We start from the raw sequence: 19,298 nt of genomic DNA on the forward strand, positions 1-19,298 counted from the left end.
TTAACGTGGAAATACAAACTACAATCCCTAGCCTTTTTGTAAACGATTTTCCCTCGTTTTCCTTGGTACCCTCTGCTTTTGGTCAAGTTGTTGATGATAATTTAAGGCTCCAGCATCTTAATTCGAATGGAATCCAAGCCAGAGACGATATCACTGTTGTTAATGTTTTATCAGTAAAGGCATCTGGTCTAATTACAACATTGTATAAAGACTCACTTGGAATGTTCAAATTTCTTAAAGATTTTGGTCTTACTCCTTTTTTGGTGGCTCTCGAAACCTCGTACCTGCGCACTGCTAAGGTTCCAACTGGTGATACTGCAGAAGAATCTGAAGTTGTTGTTGACACTACAGCACCCATTAATGTCGTTGTTGAAAGTACTAGCAACGAATACAGCGATGACGATGATGATGACGACGGTGGTCGTGACTACGGCTTTGAATATGCTGGTAATACATCTGTTGTTATACCTGGCGATTCATCTTTTTTTGGTGGCACTTTGCCAGTCGAATCTAACACCGATAGCACCAATACCAATGGCAATGCTCCTACCAGTAGAATTGTAAAGGATCTGTTTCATTTAATTGATTCAATTCCTATCAATTTGAAGCATAGTAGGGCAAAAGAATTTGTCAGAAGATTGCGTGATGTTCTCTTTGTCCTGGATGAGAACGACAAATCTCTCGTGGTTAAATTCCTGGAAAGCCAAAATAAAACTTGGGAAGAAGAACTCTTGAGAAATCCCGAGTGGCTTCTTAAACGTGTTCGGCGTTATGTTCCACAGCCAAATGTTTTGCATCCTCGAGTCACTGAACTGTTCCATCTCTTCGGTGATTCTATTTGCTCTAATTCAGGTGCAAAGTTGTTCGACAAGCACTGTCAAAAGAAAGCCAAGTTGGCTCTACAAACGATCAAGGATGGATATGTCTCAGATCCCGTAGATGTTCCCTTGTACTATCTTTTACGTGCAGATAGTCATGAACTACCTGTCTATAGGTGTGCTCGTGGTACAAACAGTCTTGAAGGTGGTGTTCATATCACACCAAACGAGATTTAGCGTCAATCTTAATTCTAATATGGATGAGCGCGGAGGAATTTTTTTGCCTTTTGCAGAATGAATATTACACAGCATTTGGGGGGCCAAGAGGGAGAATGTTACCATATTGGGTCTAGTGATATGCGGTCGGAATAACCTGATCCGTCAAAAACAGGCCACAAATACTGTCTGGAATATCGATAAAAAAATGGGCTGAAAAAAAACGAAAAAAAACGAAAAAATAGGCATAAAAAATAGGCAAAAAACGGCTGAAAACGATTGGAATTATGGGTATAAATTTGATTTTATTGAATAGAAATTGTAGGTTTTAAATTGTATTTGTATATGCTAGGTTGCTAGGAGTAATCTTCTTGGAAAGACAAGCATCGCATGCATTATAAGCGGCGAACCCAGGTTTCTATTCCAGAGGTCTTCAATGTACTTACTGCGATTCGGTCCAAGGACACGCGTAGAGACAGAGGATACCCGTATTGTAAATGTTGCCTAAAAAAACCGGTTAAAAATAATACTTTGGATTCAAGTATGACTTCTCAAACATTACTTTGTCAAGTAAAGATAGTATCCTTCGGCATCAATAATGTATCTAAGAAAAGAAGTGCGCATACGTTAGAGAAATGAAAACAATTTTGTTATTAAAAACTTACTTTTTGTTACGAATGTAGAGAAAGATAACTTTTCAAAAAAAATTCTAAAGGATCCTCTTTTATACTTTTTTTCTGGAGATGACGCGGGTACCAATCGTCCGAGGCAAAATCGCTAAATAAAAACAATGACGTACCTTAATTTTAGCACTTCTTTCTTTCTTCTATTTTTTTTATAAAGTTAAAGATACCTGAAATGAGTCAAAAAACTATTAAATTTGCTCCCGAACCTGTCTTTAAATGCTCTAAGTGCCCAGCTAAGATCTCAAGAAAAGACAATTTGGACAGACATGAGAAAAATTGCCATCCCATTTCCCAACAAGACGTTATTATGGAAGACCCAACCCAAAACGCGACGTAGGTTTTATAACAGATTCGTAAATTTAGACTTTATATTAATCTATGCTAGTAGTAATGTTGTTAGAGTGGCTGATGGCGGGATTCAACAGCAGCAACAACAACAACAACAACAACAACAACAACAACAACAACAACAACAACAACAACAACAACAACAACAACAACAACAACAACAACAACAACAACAACAACAACAACAACAACAACAACAACAACAACAACAACAACAATAACAACAACAACAACAACAACAACAACAACAACAACAACAACAACAACAACAACAGCAGCAACAGCAGCAACAGCAGCAGCAGCAACAAGGAGATCTTGAAGAAGACTCTCAGGAGGATGATACGGATGGTCCCCGCGATTATAGTGGTGATATCGTCGAGAACTGCCCTGACTCGGAAGACGAACTTGATGTGGACATTGACATCATTGCGCCAATCCAACATGCTATCTATAGCAACGTCGATGCAGGTGTTCAACCAGGCTTTAGTATGGGTAGTTGTTTTAATTCCATTCAAACTGCAATCCATCAACGCGGGGAAAATCCAACAACGAGTAACAACGAATCGGCTCCGTTCAGTAACATTTTGTTCTTTGTTATCATCGCCTTTTTCGACGGATGCTCTCTTAGCATTTCCGAAGAGAGGATCAAACTGATTCTGTTTGTTATCGGTATCATTGTCCAATTAGCAAGGGACAATGTGGACAAGTCATTGCCTGCTACTGATCATGTACTCAACTACCTGGGAAGAGCCAAAAACAAAATTCCCAAAATGAGCACGACAAGACACGTAGCTACCAACCACAAGACAAAGAAGGAATATACATTCTTTATGAACAAACCTTCCGAGTTTCTTACGCATCTTATGGCTGACCCTATCAAGTGCCCACAATTGAGTGCACTTCCAGATTATAAGGAAGACTCAATCAACTGCTTGGAGCAAGGTGAAAAGTGGAGAACACATTCTATGTTTCAACACCCCATGATCACGCTCAACAATCTTGATATCTGGGTTGGTAATCTTGTTGCATTCAAGAACTCTTTTGACAAAACGATCTGGCTGTTGATTAAGCAATTTTATCAAAAGAGAAACGCCGATGGAGTCACGGCTATCTATGCAAGTGGCTACCAGGCTGCCCCCGTTTGGAGTTTTAGAGAAGTGCAATTTGTATTCAACAGTAATGGTGACTTTGATTACGACGTTTCTCCCCTCTTATGTATCGATTCGCAGTTATCAGAGTATTCGATGTCCAAATTTGAAGGTCAGGTAGATAAGAGCTCTCGTTTTGCCATGTACCTGTATTCTGAATATTTATTTATCCAATTGTCTTCCGAGGATATTCAGGATAAGCTTTGGAATGATACATTAGCTGATGTCAACAGGTTCAAGAGACGAAGAACAGACGGCTCCATCATGAAGGTAATGAATGTTCCTATCACATTCTTTACTGATGATACATCAGGAAATCTTTCAAAGCAGTATAATCTATTTGACAGTTATTGTATGACACCTGCAGCCATGTCTTTTGATAGTAGAGGATCAAAGAACAAAATTTTATGATGTGTACATCGAACAAGAACTTGTCGGCCGTTGATATGCTCCCTCCAATTGTTAATGATTTGCTTTATCTAGAGAATGGTGTCGAAATGTATTCGGCAATACATGAAAATTACGTCTTGGTTGTAGCTCCTCTTGTTTTTATTCAAGGCGATCACTACCGTCAGTCGGAATTGTCCATGCACAGAGGCAATGCTTCTAATTTCTTCTGTCGTAAATGTCTTATTAAAAAGACTAAAAATCCAAACCCCAAGTTACGAGTAAACGCATCTGCCGCAACAAGGGAGCGTCATGCAACTGCGCCATTGAGGCTCATCAATCCTATTCTCCACAAATGTCCTACCAGATTACGATCTGACCTGGAGAAGGTGAGCAAGCTCGATGCAACTGATGAAGATGGCAAGGAAGCTATTAAGTCATATGAAGTCAGCTATAGCATAACCAAGAATGGCAGTGAACAGCTTCTTCGCTTGGAATCTTATGAGCCCATATTGGATACTCCATTGGAATTACTTCACACGTTACCTTTGGGTATTGGTAAATTCTTGGTGACATTTTTATGGAAGGACCTTCTGAACAAGCAGCAAAAGACAGCTTTACAAGATTGCCTGGCAGATTATCGCAAAAACAGGGCTTACTCAAGAACATTTCGAGCAAAGATGGTGCATAATGGTTCCTTCGTCGGAAGGGACTATAAAATCTTATGTCAACTTCCTCCTGTTGTTTTGCGAAGTTTTTTTGTTGTGGAGCCGGACAGCATTTTGGACTGGACAATCAAATGTTCTGACACTTTTGGTCTGTTATGTTCCTTGTTATACATGCGTTCAATCAAGTTAAACGTCGATACGGTTGCTAAAACAATAAAAATACTGGTGGATGAATTGACTTCACGTGTTATAGACCTTGATAACAGTTGCATTCAAGACTCGAGAATTGCCTCCCCTTTGATATCTTTGCAACCAAAATTACATTTGCTTCATCATCTGCCATTTGATATTCGTCGTTTTGGATTACCTGTTCATTATGAAACCGAGCACGGCGAACAATTCAACAAGTTTATTCGTGAGGCCATTTTACTGACAAATAGACATCAGTCTGAACGGGATGTTGCCTTGAAGTTTGCCAAACAGTTTATGATCCGTTTTCTGTTTAATGGTGGTACTTTCCTTGTTGAAGAAGCAGATGGGTCTTTTACTAGATGCCGTGTTGGTCCTGAAATTGCTAGATTCAGAACTGCATATCCAAAATTCGAAGAATTATTGCTCACTGTTCGTGAAAACTCTGATAACAACGAATACGTCAATGCTCGTTCTGTGTCTCTCAAGGATGGTGTTAGTGGACTGTTTATGGATGAAATTACATCGCAATCTTGCTTTGGATGAATTATCGAGAGGACTTTCCAAAATTCCGAAGGAAAACTTCAATTAGCTAAGTATCTTTTAGCTTATGAATGTATAGAATCCGATGATGTTAGTGATAATTTTTTGCGTTCATTTGCTAGATATGCGTCGTCCAAGTTCCCTTTGTGGCTGACAACCGTCGATACCAGCCCTGTGGTACGCCCTGTATCTCACATATTCGACGGCCAGTACTCACTTATCGAGTTGATGGATCTTGATACTTTTGCTGACATCAATAAAACCTACAGAATTATGAATGTGCACAAATACGGCTCATTCTATTTGATGTTAAAGCATTATCAGGCTACTTTTCCCCAAGGTGATTAGATGTCTGCCTTCTTTGCAAGTATACGGAGTGTGTTTAGCGGAATTGACCGCACTGTTCTGGCTGTAGCTTTGCTTCAACCAGTTTGTCACTCCGAGGCAATTACCCTCGGGGAGGATTAACACTTCGCTCTCAAGAAAAAAAAAAAAAAGTCTGCCTGCCCACCTATTGCCTGCCTGTGTACCCACAATATTACCGCTTGATTAGGTACCACCCCCCTTCCATATTTCACATCAAGCCTTTTTGGGTTTAATGTTTTCTGCTGTAAAAATAGACGTGCCTGGCTGCCCAATTAAATGAATCCCATAGTTACACTGCATTCTCCCCACCCCCATATTTTAAAGTTGTACTTTGTGTATTTTTATTTTATAACGTTAAGCCAATAGTAGCTCTTATATACAGTCGGAGTATCGGCAAAACTTTAAATCTGCTCAAAAGTCTTTGGGTGTGATTAACATCAATCGAAAATTCGGTTGTTACAACGCTGGTTCCGATTTGACCGATTGTGCTTTAGCCGATTATCGACTTCGCCATAATACTGATGTAAGCAGACAATGTTTTTCAATTCATTCATAAATGTTTTATTATTAACTGTATTTTTAGGTTAGCTCTCACAACAGATTTGGTGTTGTTCATAAAGGTCACTACTCTCCCTGGTTAAGCCAGTCAATTAATGTGTTGCGTAGACAGCTGGATTTGCCACCATTGTTAAATTACCACACGGCCTTTGGTAATTTATCTGACCTTGCCCCTTCTGGTCAAACGTTTGGCATTGTTCCTTTAGATCCTAAATCTTTAACAGATTTTAGTATGAGAGGAAATGTACAGTCTGATACGGCTTTATTCGCTCTAAATCATGAAAGTGATATTTCGTTGCCACCAATTAAGCTGATTAAACTGTACAAGAACCAGTATGAATGTCTTGCAATCCTACAATGCACTTTGTATGCTATCGTCCCAGTGCATACAAAAAAGGAGATGCAATTGTTTCATGAAATTATTCGTCAAAATCCAAAGATGGGCCTCAGCAAACATCAAGACTGGATAAAGTTTGCTCAAATGTGGTCTCCTTTTGCGAATGGTGTTGATGTCTTCTACAAGTCCCCATAACACCTTAGACAATATAGTATTATTCTCAAAGACAGGACCCATTATTACAACAGCATAATTAAGAACAATAACTTAGTTGCAAAGGCCCGAGAGCTCGTACAAGTATCTAATTCGGAATCTCAGCCTTTAAATATTCCTGATCCTGTTCCTTTGGATAATCTTTATAATTTACAATCAAACATTGCGCAACCATTAATCCACGAAACTCAAACGGTGTCTTCGGTGTCTATTGTTCCCCCTGTTAATTTGTATAACTACCCCATAACTGCCCCACCAACTGTAGTTTACAATAATACAAACAGTATACAATGGTCTAATCCAACTCCGCCCTTGAGGTATTACCATCCGGAACAATATTTTTCTGGTTATGTTAATCAGACTGGTTATGTTAATCGGACTGGTTACGTTAATCAGACTGGTTACGTTAATCATATGCAGCCTAATCCACTACCCTGTTACAATTCTGGTAATGGCGCTGTGTTTCCTATTGATAATACGGTGTTAGTTAATAGCAGCAAAAGAACTTATGCTAATAATAACACTGCTATCAGTACACCGAAGACAGTTTTTTTTGCAGTTGATTTGGAATCAAGCAATAGCAGTACTTGGTCAACTCAAAGATTTGATTATCTTGCTCCGAGAACCCCAAGAAAAAAATATACATAAACTAAAAGACAAAAGAAATAAAGTACTATGTCTGTTTGTAATAAATTATGTTTATAGTAAATATTGTACAGTTTAGATTTGATGTCAAGTAGGGTATTTTTTCTAGAAAAAAAAACTAAAAAGTGACACAAGTTTTGTCGGAGCGCGCCTGCGGCGCACTCCAATTAAATTTGAAATTTATTCGGACCACCCCGTGGTATGTATATACGGCCCGAAAAAGATAATCAAAAATTGTGAATACTGTTACTGTCAGAGAGATTTTAATAGATGTGCTTATGTAAAGTTAAGTATAGTAAATGAAAGATGATCTTTATTGAATTATAGTTTTGTGAAATGGTTATTTCTAAATTGAAGTTGTACAGAACTTAATATAAAATTATAGCTGACATTACAATGCAGATTGGCTACAGCTTTTTTTTTGACTGCGAGCCTAAAATGTATACACAACCAAATTTATTTTCAGTTAAGCTAATTTTAGCATTGTGTTGCAACATTTTAGTTCGTTTTCCTTTTCTATTTTAAAGTCGTTTAGTTCTTAAATTATTAGTTATCTATCATCCGTTTGTTCAAGCGTATCGTTATCGATCCTTGAGACAAACTAAAACTTTATAAACCCATAAAATTGTTGCGTTTAAATAAATCATTCAGCTTTTTATCTGTATTGCCACCGGCAAGATTCAGTAAAAGTGATTGAATAAAATAAAAACAGAATTTAAGACAAAAGTTCTCAAAAAAAGTGGGCACCGGACTATATAGTTGTCAACTGAAAAAAAATAAAATATATTTATATAAGGTCGTAATTTATACGACGAAATCAGATGAGAGTGGTATTCCAAGAAGTATAGTAAAATACAAAATGAAATAGCCAACAATGCTGATTTACAGAAGGAAATTACAAGCGATTATAATAAATTATAAATCACAAGAACTTAAAGTATTAAAAGTTATTTAAATTAAAGTAAAGAACAAAATTAACTATTTTATTATAAGGCAAAGGTTTTGCCGGCTGTCTAACATTGTCGTAAGTTGCCGTGGAGGAGGGAGAAGAGTAATACCCAATTTAAAAAGAAGAAAAGTTACTGTTTAAGCATTGCCATAAAACAAAGGGGGAGTGAGTAGCTTACAGCAGTCTACTGTAGTTTTAGAGAATTAAAATTACGAGGGGGTTTGATGATATTTCGACTTCTTTTTTTTCTTCCAATCATGTAGTTGAGTGTGTATTGGTGCTTAAGTGTGTAATTAAGTGTGTTTTTGTTTAAGAGTCAACAGAGGTATGAAAGTTATTATTTATTGTAATGTTTTAAAATTTGTATTGTTATTTATATGATGGTTATTAAATGAGTGATATATATATGTATATGGTTAATTATAGAGTGTAGTATTTGCATTGACTATGAGGTGTAAAGTGTTTGTTCAGAATAGTGAATCATATCAATAGCATCAATATTCACACCGAACTTTCTTTTAATTCTAAGTGGTAGATCTGCGCCAAAAAAATATAGATCATCTGCTTTTCTTACTCGAGACATTGCTACATACATTTGACCATGAGATGCCATGTCATCTAAGTGAATAGCCACAGAGTCAATTGTAATGCTTTGTGCCTTATGAATTGTTGTAGCAAAAGCAGAGACAATTGGAAACTGGGATCTCACAAAGCTTGTACCTGGAATGGATCTTGTTATTCTTTGGATCCAAAGTGTTTGGTGACTACCGTCAGAGTTTTGCTCCAATAATAAAATATTCTCTTCGTCTACTTCCGATATTGTTGCCTAAGTACCATTTACCCAGCCTTGAGAAACCCGCAAGTTTTGAAGGAGCATGACCGGCATGTCGATTTTTAATTGCAATTCTTCAAGAAGTCTTGTTTCTTTTAGAGCCCTAGCAGCTGATTTTCTATTACCGCCATTGAAAGTATCGATGGATGGAATCGACATTGATTCGCCTGCAAGATTACAAAACTCCTTAATATTTGCTCTGTCGACATTTTTTCTAGTTGTATAGAGGCGCAAACAGTTGGAAGGAAGGTCACTTTTTAATACTGTCCAGGAATTGATGAACTTAATAACTTCGTCATAATTACATACACGGACTTTGTTTAGAACATTGATAAGAACTTGATCAACTTGGCGAATTGGTGTGTACAGTGTAAACTTGGTCGAATAGTTGTATACAGCTGATTCCCAGATTAAACCTTCATTGATACATACGGGTAACAACTGTGCGACATCACCAAAAAAAACTGTTTTTATGCCACCCATTGCTGCTGCTCTTTGTGTTGTTCTAATCAAAGCGTCATTCATGATATTCAAAAGTTGATTACTGATCATAGAAAACTCGTCTACTAGTAGCATAACTTTTGGGTAGAGTTTTATCATTTTATCTAGCTTCACATAGTTGGGTTCCTGCGACGAAGGCCTCATTCCATAAAAACCATGGATAGTAATTCCGCTTACATTGTATGCAGCAACCCCAGTAGGAGCCATTTTAAATTAATATATAAAAATAATAGGAATTAGGAATTGTAAAAAACAGTCACAAAGTTACGAATTTTTTGAGGGGGTGCGGGGATTTCCCCCGCAAGAGGGGTGGGGGGTTTGGGGGGAGGGGGAACCCCTCCCCCCAAGAATACGGCCCATATTATTTAGCATTAAATTGTTACCTTCTGAAAAACAATATTCCTTTTTTTTTTACAGCGCTGTGTTTTTAAAGCATGATTTTTTTTATGGCGTAATATTTCTCAGCCGAGATACAAAATTAGAGGATGGGAAAACCACTCCTCCCAAGAATACGACCCATAATATTAATCATTAGACTAAAAAAAAAGATCATATATAAAAACTGATTGTTTGGAGAAATTCATAATATAGAAAGTGACTTTTACGGAAAAAATCATTGCAAATAAAATTGTGACTATGGGGTTTTCGGGGTGGAGGTTACCCTCCGGCCCAGTATAACAACCAATAGTATTAAGTATTATATTATCGAGTTTAGAGAAACAGTCTATGAACACTTTTTCACAAACAATATGTCATTATTCGAGAACAACTGGAAAATTAATTGTTTTAGGTCGATGAAGGGGTCGCCTTTGAAATTAATATTTTGGATTATCAAGTCTTTCATTATGAAGCAAAAACACTGCGCATAGAATAGCTAATCAGATAAATAAACAATTAATACTTTTTGCGTAGATCAACTTTCCTGCCTGGGTCTAGGGATATCGTCTTTTTCCAGATATTTATACATATATTGAGAAACATCAAAGTTTTCTCCAGTATCAAACTAATAATAGGCAGTGTAGCTTAAGTTATAATGGTGCATGGGCTTCATGGTTAATTAATATATGTTAAGTTTGTTATATCAAAAACAGGCCTGCGGCAGCACGAGGCTTTTTCAAAGCGCAGCGTACCGAACCATAGTGCAGGTCAAAAATTTACCGCAGCGCAGCGAAGGTCAAATTTTTACCGAAACGAAGGTTTGGTTTGAAAAAGCCTCGTATCTATTAATAAAACGTTATTTTAGAGCTGTGAATCAAAAGGTCAATAAACTATTACTACCTTGTATCCTTTTATCTTGTAATGTCTTTCAAACATCTTGAGCAAGTAGGATTTACCGGTACCAGCCGCACCAGACACAAATGTGACAGAGTTGTGAGCCAGCTCAACATTTACTCTATCAAAAATGCTTTTTTGAGTTTCATTAGCATTGGTGTACATAATTTCGAGTTCAGATTGAGTAACGTCTAGGCCTCTTTCAAAATCGTTCACGTCAGATAAGTTGCTAATATCGTAAGATCGATTAATGTGAATGCCGCCATTTTCAGGGCCGAGTGAAACCGAATGCTCAAAGTAATCTATAATAATAAGCTATTAGTTAATTGACTCTTTTCATTTATGCGGTATTAATATTATTACCTCTCCAGGATGCATAGCTACCTTTTTTTGCGATAAAAATAGTTCTAAATATAGCCTTATTAAGGACGATTTGTTGATAGTAGTATTTTTCGCCATTGTTCTCCGACTGATTAAATGTTCGCCAGAATGCTGGTTTCTTGCGTAAAACGTATTTGGTTTTTTTGGAAAATATAAACATGGGTAAAGGATCTGGGAAAAACAAACGCTCAAACAAACCACCATTTGATCTATCAGTTATATTGCCCTCATATGGGGATTCGCGATAAAAGCTATAAAATTGGGTGATAGTCACGTTGCGGCCACCATTGCGCTGTTTATATTTTTATATAAGACTTTTTAGCTTTTGACATCTTGATTTAAATTTACATAAGAAAACTTACCAACATGAGTCCGAGTAAAAATCATGGCACTGTTAGGATCAAGGTCTTTGATATCACGTCGTAATAGTCTTCGCTCATCACCAGGCAAACTGGTATGTACAGTATAAAATTTACCACTCTTGAGGTTTGATGTTTATGCCATCCCATAATGTCGTATACAGCTTCTACAGCGCCAACAGTTCTGTTCTTGAAGTGCTCTTTGTCGGTCTTTTCGTTTCGAATTTTGTAGTTACCCGCGCTGCCTTTGTTGCTGATTTCAAAAACTGCATCCGTTTCATTTTTTGCCATGTATTTAGCAAGGTATCGCACGGCTGCTTCACCTTTGTTGTAATGTATGTCCATATTAGCTCTCCAGACACCTAGCAAGTAGGGGTTGTACCAATTAACCTTCATGTCTTCCACTCCTCTTTCATAGATACAGGCATCCCCCACAAATTAGGTCTTTGGCGCTGGCTCTTTTGGATATCCAAAGCGACATTTACCAGTGACATGCAGTTTCCAATACCTAAAATGTATATATTAATTTTTTGTAAAAAAAACGATGAAAGGATTTTTACTTACACATCTTGGCATTCATGAATTTGATGTTTCAGGACTAGTCTATGCATCAAAGGATCATCATTAAAATTTTTTGAGTACAACTTGCAGGTAATTACGTTCAAAGCAATCAATTCCTGAACACATTTTTTTGTCCAAAGAACGCAATGAATATGAGGGCTGCCTCGATCCTGTATTTCCAATACCCAACTATAATCGTCAATACCTCCGATTGTCTTAGCAAAATGACCAAGCACATACTTGTCAAAGAATCGACGCCATTTTCGATGAAAGTGATTGGAAAAAAGAACTGGATCATCCCAAGGGTACTTAGTTCCAGTAGCTGCTGAGAAATCATCACTAAAATCGTTAAAGCTGAAGGTCAAAAAAAGTTGTGGAGAGCCAAGATTTTGAAAGACAGTTGACAGATTTAGATAATTCTTTCTCTTGTAAGAAAACGATGAACGGACAATATAGGGCACGTTATAAGTAATACTTTTGTTGTAGGTATTAGTGGAGGGGTCAATTACGTCGCACTGCCTGAGATTGCTTCTTCCTTTAGTACTCACAACCAGTCGATTGGATGACGCAATATTATTTCTTTCGATACAATCCAAAAGAAAAAAAATGAAAGCTTGATCTTGGGCAAAACGAAGGTCAGCCATAAGTAATCTTAATCGTGTATATCCTTTCAATGTTTCGTTGAAGAGTGTAGCCTTTGCAATTCCACCATGGTTTTCTGCTTGAGACGTGTTTTCTTCGTTTGGAGTGCACATAGAGAAGTGGCCTTGGCATTTAGGATACAAGTAAGGAAACATCAGAGCAAGTAAACTTTCTGTAGATAGTCGAATGTAGGATCCAGTGGATCCATTCTTTCCAATAATTAAGTCAGAAAATTCAACACCAGCAGCCTCAGGATTGACATTGTTTTCAGCAAATAAACAATTGTCAGGCCATTGAAATTGCCCGTCAATTTTTTTGACAACGATAAACTTTGAGCTTTCTTTAATGTGGTAATTTACAAGAGAAAACATCAATGGCGGAAGTTCATATCTTTGTAAAAGAGGATGGACATTTTTCAAAGCTTCATAAGCAGTAATAACCTTCTTCTTGTTAATGATTCGAGGATCACCACGCTTATAGTAAAGTCCAAGGGTGCTACCATATGCCATTTCAGCAAACTCAAAATTGTGTTTAATCCCAACGGCACCAGAGAGTTCATAATGGCCAATATAACCTGATTGAATGTTGAATTTGCGTGTAATTTGAGTCATTAACTTTATAGGAGAGAGTGCACATCTTTCACGGTAATTAAGACCTTTAGTTTCCTCCAAGATATCTCCTATTAATTATGCACCTAATTAGGTTTGAAGTACATTGTATTCCTAAATAACTCTAAACGTACCAGGGTAAATATAAATTGAAAATTCAGTTTCCACCATCATTAAATGGTCTTTACAAACCATGTATGTAGAAGTCCCTCTGTATTCAATATTTGTCAAAGGAGTGACACCCTACTGGGAACAATTACAGGAATCAATGTTTTCTATTTTACGGTAGAAACTTTCTTCAGGATAAAGTTTTCTTAAGCAGACGCAACAGACACCATCAGGTTTTTTGGCAGAAAAGGCTTGAAAATCAAGAATTTGTTTTCGTTCCACATGAGAAAAAGACATTAAAGAATTGTCTTGAACACGGAATCTGGACATGAAGTCTCTCATATTGGCACTTGTAGACATTGTAGCGCTTATTGTAATTATGTATAATCAGAAAAGTTCATTATAATTGATTCACGGTTATTTATACTTTTCATGGTTTTTTTTCAGGCACAATAAAGTTGTTTGATCAGCATTATTTAGAAGTAGAAAATGTGTCATGTTGATATGTTTATTAAAAAAAAAATACCAAAAAAAAATTAAATTTCCATGTTGTTGGAAGTGGCAATGAGGGCAGCGTCAAAGGGAATAGACTCATCAGCAAGATCGGACAAGATGAGGAACTCGGACAGGACATTGGAGGTCTTAACTCCAGGATTCGGAACTTTTCTCACCACTTTCTTTTCTGCTCTGGCTACGCCTGAGTTGTTTTTCAATCGCTTGACGATTGTTTCTTGAACCGCGATGGGATTGAACATTGGCAGCAAGAGTTTCATTACAACTTTAATTTTTGTTAGTAAAATTCTGTGATACTGAAAACTATTTATGGGTTGGAAATTTGCTTACCCAAGTCCTCGAAATGATCCTCAAGGGTCTCACAAAAAGATTCCTTGGAAATCTCCTTGTTTTTTTCCTCTACCAAGTGGATGTTGTTCCAGTTGTCCCAGACATACTTAAACATAATAAATTTACACTTCATGTACTCGGCGGATGAAGGGTAAATATCTTCTGAGGCCGGCATACAACCCGCAGAAAAAGCAACACCAATTACATGACCATTATGGTCAACTTCCCTAATTGGAGAGACAGAAGTTACTCCAATTCTTACCGAAGCAAAAGCCTTGTTGGAATCGTCAAACGTGTAGGCGGAGACGTTTAAACTCCCTAATAATATTAAAATCGACAATATCAGTAAAGCGAGTTTCAAAGCGAATTAAATCATATATTACCAATTACTCTATGGGAAGTTCCTTTTCTAAAAAACCTCAAAAAGTAGAACATCATGGGATAATTCCGGCCAGATACCACGAACACAAGTCTCAAACTGGCATCAACACCTTTGGACTCGAGCGAAATCGATTGTCCACTCAAAACTTTCATTTTTGGGACGCTTTCGGTCACGACAACTCTATCACATGTAGCTGTCCCCATTTTTCTTGAATTAATTAATCTTTTAGAGTGCATCTGGACTTCAATGTGCCAAAAAAAAAAAAATTAAGCAGAGAGACACGTTAAAATTGGACCACCACACTTTCCTCATAATTAAGGTCCAATATTTTTGGACATATATCATTTTAATCATGATTAAAATGAGAATATGAACTTTTTATTTTAAAAAAAAAAGTGGGTCCGATATTTTTACAACTCGATTTTAGGTGTGGGGGAAAATATTTGTCACAAGCAGGTTCTAAATTTTAAATTTTTCTTTTCTGACCTATAGTATTGTCCCGCTTATATTATTTCCCGCTTTCGGACCATGAAAAGTTTACTGCCTGTAATCTCAATTTGAGTACCCGCATGCGTAGTATTGCAGCCTATTAAATCAAAGTCTTAGGACATTTATCGTCAACCCTGTGAGACAAAAAAATGATAAACCAAACTTTATGTACTAAGTAGAAACGCTTCATATTTAGAAGATATAATTTAGAGTATTTTGGAAATAGATCCAACTAGTTGTATAAATAATTTATGTATTTGAAGGATCGTATTTGTTGGATAAAGTACTCAGTGCCACAACCCGTTAAATCATAGTCTGAGATCAAATATGATCAACCCTGTAAGGCACAAAAAGGATAAAACAAACTTTATGTACTAAGTAGAAACGCTTCATATTTAAAAGATATAATTTGGAGTATTTTGAAAATAGATCCAACTAGTTGTTTATTTAATTTATGTATTTGAAAGGTCATATTCATTACATAAAGTAGTCAGTGCCATAGCCTGTTAAATCTAAACTGAGATCAAATATGGTGAAGTGTAAAACACAAAAAAGATGTATGAAATCGTAGATATACATTAAGTAAGAACGTCTACAACATGAAAACTTTGTTTACTTCAGTAATATTAGATGGAACGTTCTTTAAAATTACAAACGCATCAAAAAGGTTACTGTTTTTGAGCGTATTACTTCACGGGAGCTTTAAAAAGGACAAATAGAAATGTGAATTTAGAAATTTGGTTTATTTTTGTACCTTTCTAAAAATTTTCTTCATAAAAAAAAAAAATACCTCCCCACATAACAAAATCTGGCTATGAATAAATTTCCTTTTATATTACTTGTACTAGTCGGAGATGAATGCTAAAAAATGTCACAGATTACGTTTTGGCACATTACAGTGAAGATGCACTCTAAGATGAATAGCAGCAAATTCGCAAAGAAATGGTTTTTTATAGAAAAATTGTCATGATTTGTAAAACGTTACTTGTCTCAATGTGTTAGGTAGCAATCTAGTTCATACAAAAAAAGTAGCACGATGTGAAAAGTTGATAGTAATCGAAGGTATAGAATTTCTTTCTGGCACCACAATGTAAATTGAGGATTAAGATTTAGCACTGACTTTTTCAGACTTATGTGTGTTTTGCATATTAAGAATTGAGTGTTTCGTCGTCATGAATTATGTGTGTATTTTGGCTTAAGAGCCTATTTTTCTATTATCGCTAAATTGCCGTACAATTATTAAAAAGGGGCATCCGATTTAACAGTGTATTATAACATTGAAGTTGTATTCAAGTTTTTGAAGTTGTATTCAATTATCTGAAGTTGTATTCACTTTGTTTGCAGTCAATCTTCAGTCCCTTTCGTTATTCTTTTTTTTTTTTTTTTTTTTTTATCTTACTTTTTTCTTTTGGGTAGCTTATTTTCCTTCTTTACAAACCTTTACCTTATTGGATACTAAGGTAACATTATTCATAACTATTTGTACAAATTGATAGCAACGTTTATCAGCTAATATGCAGAGTTACGTTACAATAATAATGTATACCAGTAAAAAATTCAAGAATTTAGTTAGTGTCACTATATTGCGCAATGCTAATTTTTTTGTGATAAGCAATAAGAAAAACAATCATTTTTCAAATAGTAAGTTGTTCTAGAAATCAAGAATATTTAGTGCCCTCCTTTTTGTTTCGCTTCTGTAATGATTTGCATATAAAATATGGATGGCGTTATAATAGCTTTTGTGTAACTTTGATCCATGTGCTTGACTACTTTGTGTAATTTCAATTTTTAGCTTTAGACCAGAATTGGAAAGATATATTTTTTAATGTAGGCACATATAGCTCATGGGAAGAAAAAGTATATCTTGTTTTTCACATGCCAGGAGTCTGTGCGTCAGAGAAGAGTGAGCTCTGTTACAATAAAATTAGTATACACGAGTTGGTAATCATGATAACGATTTTTTTATTGCATAATTCTAGGTAGTAAACTAATTGTAATACATTTGTCACATTAGGTATATTACAGATGTGGTATGAGTTGCTGTATATTTTTAAAAAAATTATGCAAGATATTGGACTTTACAGTTATATCGAATATTTCAATTACTAGGACATTAATAATTCAAATAATTTGAAACAGCTATTTGTTCGTAGTAATTTATATGCATATTTATTGAAAAAAAAGGCTATGTTTTAAAAACGTACTGCTCCATAGAGCCATAACTCTTTTTGGATTTATCATTCTTATTACCTCCTGCCTTTTCTTTTCCTTTCGAAGTTTCTTTTGTTCTACTGTTCCTTGCAGGATGTTTACCTTTGTTCCTAATTTTATTTCTAGGCATTTCGGAAGAGTATTCATTATCTGACGTAGAATTATCAGGATTGTTTGGCTGGTCGTCATGATATGGCACAATTTCTTTGTTCGAATTTATATCCGTATCACCTGATTCTATAGATCTTGTATGATAGGATTCATATGATCCTGTATTACGGTTGATGGAAATGTTTCTCTTTCTTTTGCCATACTGAATCAATTATAATTGTTAGTCTGTATTGATTGCTTTAATGTATGTTTGCTATCTCACGTTAGATTTTTTTATGACTGATGGCCTAGGATTAAATTGCCTTTGGTAAATCTCAGAGGTTTCTGAAAGAACATCCTCTTCTACTTCTAACAATCAAAAGATAAATATTGTGAAGTGATACGCTACACATCTTATCAAGTTTGTCATACCTTGTGAATTACTGATTTCTTCTTGTCGCACACTAGACATTGATCTATTGTCAATAACATCTGCCTTTTTGAAAAATTTTGAAGACGACATAGTACTTCTTGAATTTGCAATGTACATATCAAGATTCTGTTAAGCGGTGTTGCTGCTACCAAAGCAGAAAGGCCTTGTGGTAGATGAGCCTTTGCTTTTACCAGAGGAAGAACTGTATTGGCTGCTATTTTGAAGGTGAGATTTTTTTAATGCAGCAATAATACTCAGAGTATTACTACTGGATAAAGTAGATTTAGACGTTTGGCTTGAATTAGAACTATCATCGTCTAAAATGATTCTTCCAAATTTTTGGAACCTCCTATTGGGGATGTTGGGTGGTTGTTCCTGAAAGAAGGTATCCGACCTCCCAGGGATTTCACTTTCGTTTAAACGTGAGGTTTCGGATAAATCATCATCCACTAATGATACATTACCAAAGTGATGTCTTTCTTCTTCGAAATCTTCAATAATAATCTCATTTACCGAGTAGCTATTTGTAGTTCCGCTTCCTTGGGTATCAGCCATCATATCCACACTTTCATTGTTTTCCTGAGTGTTAGCATCCGATTGGCTTTCGATTTCATCGTTATAAGAGTGGAGGAAATTTCGATTATGTTGCATATTAACATCTACAGGAATTTCTTCTTCACTTTCATTTGCTAGATATAGTAAGAGGTAATACAAGATGGCATCAAAACTCGCAATTTAGAGTTACACATGATGATCTTTGGTAGCGTACCTTCAGTTGGATGAAAATCGGGAGGACCAAAGGTTTGATTAACGGAAAGGTTGACCATATAGTAACCATTTTTAACACCTTCTTCAAATTGGTTTGGAGATATGTCCGGATGTACCATTCTTTTCATGTGTTCAGGAATTAATGGAATACATGGCAAAAGAAATGCAGAGAGACATTTCAGATGAAATTTTTCTTCGAAAATAGTACCCAAAAATGAATTGCCAAGTGCTTGTTGTTCCATTTCACCATTTACGACCGTCATCAAGGGCTCCTTTTTTCCCAAAAAGGCATGGAGATCAATTTGAAAGTAGTCTCGAACCCATTTTTCTAAAAAAACTATCGTCGTAATAACTTTGACACTGAATTTACTTTTTTTTTAAATCAGACGTTAATAAAAGTTTAGACTTTAAGGATTAATAATACATACGCGGAAGAAGCCCCATACAGGTGTATAAATGCCTCATTGTTATCTTCGTCACATACTACGGTATGTGGAAAGCAAACGCCGAAAAATGTGGAAACGATGGATTGAACCATATGCAATATATTAAAGTGAAATATTATCAAATTAGCAAAAGCAGTAAAAGAAAGCCGAATTTTCGTGGATACTTTTATAAGTAATTTTAATCGACTCGTATGCACCAATAGGTTTTAGCCCACGTTGAGAGCCTTACTGACAGGTGCCACAGTTGATACATTTATGGTTTTCCAGATGATCGAGTTCAAACATGTAAAAAACACAATAA

At 36.0% G+C, this 19,298-nt stretch overlaps 4 protein-coding genes across 4 annotated transcripts; 2 read left to right on the forward strand and 2 right to left on the reverse strand.

The window, feature by feature from the left end:
* Positions 1-1,892: 1,892 nt before the first annotated feature.
* On the forward strand, positions 1,893-2,289 carry EV154DRAFT_579056 (uncharacterized protein; the record flags this gene model as incomplete). The annotated part of the gene is made up of 2 exons (XM_051606572.1): positions 1,893-2,053; positions 2,109-2,289. The coding sequence occupies 2 exons, from the start codon at positions 1,893-1,895 to the stop codon at positions 2,287-2,289; spliced, it is 342 nt and encodes a 113-aa protein (XP_051451667.1).
* Positions 2,290-2,556: 267 nt separating this feature from the next.
* EV154DRAFT_607194 (uncharacterized protein) lies at positions 2,557-7,127 on the forward strand (the record flags this gene model as incomplete). The annotated part of the gene is made up of 7 exons (XM_051607595.1): positions 2,557-3,598; positions 3,700-4,955; positions 5,016-5,343; positions 5,729-5,892; positions 5,953-6,449; positions 6,513-6,828; positions 6,865-7,127. The coding sequence occupies 7 exons, from the start codon at positions 2,557-2,559 to the stop codon at positions 7,123-7,125; spliced, it is 3,864 nt and encodes a 1,287-aa protein (XP_051451668.1).
* Positions 7,128-17,234: 10,107 nt separating this feature from the next.
* Positions 17,235-17,873, reverse strand: EV154DRAFT_570132 (uncharacterized protein; the record flags this gene model as incomplete). The annotated part of the gene is made up of 3 exons (XM_051606184.1): positions 17,235-17,573; positions 17,634-17,719; positions 17,783-17,873. 3 exons carry the CDS (start codon positions 17,871-17,873, stop codon positions 17,235-17,237), a joined length of 516 nt encoding a protein of 171 aa, XP_051451669.1.
* A 599-nt stretch (positions 17,874-18,472) lies between these two features.
* EV154DRAFT_430867 (uncharacterized protein) lies at positions 18,473-19,089 on the reverse strand (the record flags this gene model as incomplete). The annotated part of the gene is made up of 2 exons (XM_051596565.1): positions 18,473-18,911; positions 18,980-19,089. 2 exons carry the CDS (start codon positions 19,087-19,089, stop codon positions 18,473-18,475), a joined length of 549 nt encoding a protein of 182 aa, XP_051451670.1.
* Positions 19,090-19,298: the final 209 nt, after the last annotated feature.

The sequence above is a fragment of the Mucor mucedo genome (assembly GCF_025094135.1).
Source record: "Mucor mucedo strain NRRL 3635 chromosome Unknown EV154scaffold_177, whole genome shotgun sequence".
In the NCBI taxonomy this organism is placed as follows: domain Eukaryota; kingdom Fungi; phylum Mucoromycota; class Mucoromycetes; order Mucorales; family Mucoraceae; genus Mucor; species Mucor mucedo.